We start from the raw sequence: 5,290 nt of genomic DNA, 5'->3' as shown, positions 1-5,290 counted from the left end.
ATTGGCAGTAGGAGTCCCAACTCTGCAGCTGATATGATTAGGCGGTGGCTATGGTTTCAGCTCTACTAATATCATTGGCAACACTAAAACACCTGCAAGCCAGATCCATAGCTCCACAAGAAAATGCATGCTGACAGGTGCTCGAGAAGGAGTGAGCCCTGGAATCTCGGACTGCAGAACACTAGAAAAGCACTCAAAAGATGGCGTTGACATTATCTGTAATTCCGTACTGCCATTTGCGAACTTCAACACCACGCCTTCGATGCTCTCACTACTTGCCAGCCAATCAGCCATCAAGTTCACGAAGACAGCGTCGGGAATGGCGAGGCTCAGGAACGGGGTTGCAGCAGTGGAGGACTTGCTTGCGGACGGTGGAACGCTGGAACCGAAGCAACCACAAGAGAGGTTGGGCGACGCGTGGGGGCCAACCTCCTGCAGCGCTGCGTCCACGGCGGAGACGAAGCCGGACATGGTGCTCCGCGACACGTCGAACAGCGCGAACTGTAGCGCCGTGGGCAGGATCCAGCCACTGAGCACTTGCATGGAGTGCACGATGTCCAGCATGTTGTCGAAGAAATGCAGCTGCGCTGCGACGCTCACGTAGAACGGTACGATCCTGCGCGCGGCGACGAAGGCGCTGAAGGGCCCGTTGAGGTTCACGGTGGTGGCCAGCACGATGACGCCGCGCTCGCGCATGCACACGGTGAAGGTGCCGGAGCTGCCGCCGGCATCGAGCCCGATGTGGATGGCACCCGGTGGGGACTGGGGAGGCCGACACGAGCACCTCGTCGATGGAGAAGTCGAGGTAGTCTGGCGCGGCGAGCTCGCCGGTGACCGTGGATAGGCCGAAACTGGAGATGTGTGCTAGAACATGTCGAACGCCGCCGTGGCTAGCGCAGGAGATGAAAAACATCATGGTCGGGGTCAGACCAAATGAAGTCGTCGGGTTCACCACGAACATGCCAAACTCCATGGTCTGCGCGCGGAGGACGCCAATGCGTGGGGTGTAATGCGGCACATGCATCTGGCCGAGCGGACAGTCGTGGCGGAGGCTAGCGCACAGGCCGCGCGCGCGGAACGATGGCGACGCCGCCCACCCGGAGCTGCGGAGGGCCGAGGCTTGCATCGAGGAGGACCGCAGCGCACGGTGAGAGGGAGGTGCCGCTGCCGAACGAGTGTGTGGAGCCTCCCGAGCGGTCATGGCTCAAGAGCACTAGCCCGTCCTAACCGTACCTCGCCAGGAGCCCCGCACAGCACAGCCCGCCGCCTAGGCCACCGTAGAACTTCACGAGACGCTTGGCGTCGGAGGAGGGATCAGTGGCGGGAGTGCTCGCAGACACGGAAACGAGCGTGTCGCGGCCACGACACGGTGTCGAACACTTGGCGGGCAACTCCCGGTTGAGTCCGACGGTGACGACAAAAACAGTGAGGATGGTGTCCGTGCCCGGGTTCTGCCACGCCGGTGGTGAGCTGCCCACCCGCGGCGATGTCGTTGGCCATCCAGCCCTCGAAGAGCACGGGCTTGAGCTCCGCGTGGGCCGCGTAGATGGCCGCCGTGTGCGCGGCGGGGCCGCTGCCGATGATGCAGACGCGCGTACGGAGCGACGTGGTGGTGGATCCATCCATGGCTTCACGGCTCGGCTTGGCGGCGGTGTTCGACGCCGTCAGAGAGTGGTCGGGCTGACGCACGGCGGCATCGGTGGTGCATCGCGCCGAGCAGCAGCGGAAGCGGAGAGGATGTCGCACGCCCGGATGAGGTCGTAGCCGTGGGATGAAGACTCGGTGCGCCTCGGGTACTGGCGGATCTCGCGCAGCGCCGCCGTCCCGGGCTTGTAGCGGCGGGGCTTCTTCACGCCGCCTGTTGGTCGTGGATATGCCGAGGTAGTCGTGGTCGGAGTGGATTCGTGTGTATGGGCCATGGAGTGGTCCATCCCAATCGGAACGACACTCACCCCCGAGGAGGCAGCACCAACTCCATTGAATCCATCCAGCTTCTCAAGCATTAGGCGCAGCATGGCTTCCATCCTCGCCATGGAAGCCGCGAAATCGAACTCCTCGTCCATAGCTTGTTCGGCGTCGGCAGAGAGCGGTGGTGAGGTGGATATGGTGGTGGAGACTCTTATACCAATCGTCACATTCCCCGCCGTCCGAGATCGTCGGTGGGCAGCGTGAGGCTGGAATCACAACGCCGAGAAGGACAAACATGGGAAGAACACGGGAGGAACCGTGAGGAACCGTGGGGCAGCGTGAGGCTGGAATCACAACGCCGAGAAGGATCGAAGTTTTTGTCTGGTAACTCAGGCTGCATTTGCACAATATCTTTAGCCATATCTTCAGTCTGGGAACTCAATACCAAACACTGGATTAAGCATACTACGCACAACACTTGTGTTTTGTGGTAACAACTACTGATTGCAAATTGTAATACTGCAAACAACAGAAATCAAGCGTTAAAAGCGTCAAATTAACACACAGAAGCAGAAACATAGCACGCTTGTCCGTCATGGCCGTTCTCCGTTTGTCGGAAGACAATTGCCTGCCACAGCTCGCCAAAAAAAATCTCCAGCAATTCCAGCTCTTCTCGCCGACTCACCGTCAACGTTGCTGCTCATTTCCCAAGGGCGCTAGGGGCAGCGAGGTTGTCCCGCTGGCAGCCGCTCTTGCTTCGATCAGGTCATCGATGAGGCGGCGCAGATCACGGAACGACGAGCCGCCTTCCGCCACAGCCGCGTGAGCCTTCACAGCGAGCTCCCGTGCCCTTCCCATCGCCGCCTCACCCGTGCCGCCGGGTTCCAAGAACCTCGCCACAGCCTGCGCCACGGCATCCGCTGGCACGACCTCCCTCTCCTCGTACCTCGTGCTCCGCGACCCGCTCCACACCTTCTCCCCGATCCTGAGCACGTCCGTCACCAGCCTCTCCTCGATGAATTGGTCGAACACCAGCGGCCACGTCAGCATCGGCACGCCGGACGCCGCAGCTTCCAGTAGTGAGCTCGACCCGCAGTGCGTCAGGAACGCGCCCACCGCCGGATGGGACAGTATCGTGGTCTGCGGCGCCCACCCTCGGACCAGCATGCCCCTCTCCCCGACGCGCTCCTCCCACCCGTCCGGCGGCGACCACCCGTCGTCAGACCTCACCACCCATAGGAACGGCTTCCCTGATGCTTCGAGCCCGAGAGCGAGCTCCCGGAGCTGGTTCCCCGAGACGGCGGCGTATGTGCCGAAGCATATGTACACCACTGAACAGCTCGGCTTCGTGCCAAGCCACCTGATGCACGACGAGGACGACTCGCTGGTGCTTCCTCCGGGTGCCAGTGGCAACGGCAGCGAGATTGGACCGACGAAGTAGGCGCGCTTCACGTACCCGTTGCGCACGTACATCTCGCAGTACGGCTGCTCCAGATCCAAGAACGTGTTCACGGCGAGGCCGAAGCACCTGCCCGTCGCCTCCAGGCACGGGTTGAACCTCTCGAGCTTCTGTTGGCATCTCAAGCGCTCCGGCAACTCGGCCACGGGAATCCGTACCTCCGGCCCCGGGAACCCAGGTACGGTCACCTCCTGGCCGTCTCTAACGGCGCTGCCGAGGTGGCGCATAGCGAGCGACGAGAACAGGCCGATGACACTGAACGCGACGCACGGCACGCCAAGCTCGGCGGCGACGACACTGTTCCAGGAGAAGTGGATGTCGGTGACGATGGCGTCGGGGGACCGCTCCCTGAGGAGCGCCTCCTGCGCCGGTCGTGTCAGGGCCTCGTCGATGGCAGCGGCGTCAATGCGCCACCCGTCGTCTCCGGCGGCAGAGAGGTTCTCCACGCCCGGAGGGAGGCCGTCCACGCGCGGGAACGGGTAGGTGGCAATCTTGACCAGGCTGCTCGCCGCGGGACCATGCTGCTCGAGGGCCGACTGAACCACCGATACGTTCGCCGGGGTGACGGCGACGGCGGGCTCGACGGCGCCCGGCTTGGCCGTGGCGAGGCGGACGGCGAAGTCGGTAAAGGGGCCAATGTGGCTGGTGGCGAAGAAGGGCACGAGCAAGACATGCATCTTCTTGCTTCGCTCGGTAGCTGGATCCATTGATTCTTTGGTACGCTTCTTTGGCTTCGGGATCGGAACGAATGAACCATACCCAAATTATTGGACTCAATTAATGAGGTTGGTACTTTCAGGTCTCACGGTTAGGGGTGGAAATTGATGGCTGTGTATCTGAATTATCCGATATCTGTATCTGTTAAAATACAAATATGGATATTCGTATCTGTATTTGTTTCTGAAATGGATACTAAAATGGATACATCCGAATTCGTTTTCGACATTTAGATTCAAATATGGATATCCGAATTTGAGATATATCCGATTCGTATCCGTATCCGTCAACCAGGGAACCAAATTTTGCTAAAGTTTTAGAAATTTTAGAGGTAAGCAAAATTCCGGCCCAATCAAATTGGAACAAATTTCAGTCAAATTTGATCAAATTCTAGTCAAATTTTATCAAATTCCAGTCAAATTTGGCCAAAAGTTTAAATTTTCGACATGAATTTCGAACCAAATTTCTAAAATTCTATCCCAATCAAATTAGAACAAATTTTAGTCAAGTTTTACCAAATTTCATTCAAATTTTATCAAAAAATTAAATTCCAGACATGAATTTCGAAGATTGAGTAGATATCCGAATGCGAATTCGAATTCGGACTATCCATTTTGTATTCGCATCCGAGAGTATCCGGATCCGTATTCGCATCCGGATTAAAATATGGTAAATCGTACTATCCGAATTCGATTCTATGCGTATTCGATCTGTTTTCACCTCTACTCATGGTCCCTTCATTGGTTGCAACTAGAAAAGAGGCGCGGTACCCGTCATGGTAGACCGATACAATAGACGGTTAGGTTGATTGATATCCCTCCGATTGTATATGTATGTCGTTTTAGAATTGTGTATAAGGATTAAGAAAGTAGATCGAATGATCTTGTTGCCCTTCATTTATTCTGTATTGAAAAAGATAACTCATTTATTTGTGAGAGTGGTAGCATTTATTAAACAAGGGCAAGAAGGGAGCAAAAGAGAAAAAAGTGCATAGAAGTTCAAGTATGACTTATATTTAGAGAATAGCTGAGAAGGCTAAAACGACCTACATTTGCAATCAGAGAGAGTATGTGGTAGCAACTTCCATATACTAGGATATATTTATTATGGATTACTAGGCTTCAATCAATTAAAACCATAGGTTTATTCATCCGATTTTTTAATCGTGTACCTATTTTTTATCTGTACTTAGTCAAAGATTTTTAT

The 5,290-nt window shown here is 56.0% G+C and overlaps 1 protein-coding gene across 1 annotated transcript; it reads right to left on the bottom strand.

Annotated features, from left to right (window-relative positions):
* Positions 1–2,291: 2,291 nt before the first annotated feature.
* Positions 2,292–4,208, bottom strand: LOC133930046 (UDP-glycosyltransferase 73C4-like). Its single transcript, XM_062376742.1, has one exon. It carries the CDS (start codon positions 4,072–4,074, stop codon positions 2,596–2,598), a length of 1,479 nt encoding a protein of 492 aa, XP_062232726.1. The 5' UTR covers positions 4,075–4,208; the 3' UTR covers positions 2,292–2,595.
* Between the last annotated feature and the right edge of the window lie 1,082 nt (positions 4,209–5,290).

Source organism: Phragmites australis, chromosome 10, assembly GCF_958298935.1.
Source record: "Phragmites australis chromosome 10, lpPhrAust1.1, whole genome shotgun sequence".
Taxonomy (NCBI): domain Eukaryota; kingdom Viridiplantae; phylum Streptophyta; class Magnoliopsida; order Poales; family Poaceae; genus Phragmites; species Phragmites australis.
Note: the sequence above shows the minus strand (reverse complement) of the source record. Positions and strands in the feature narration are given on the sequence as shown.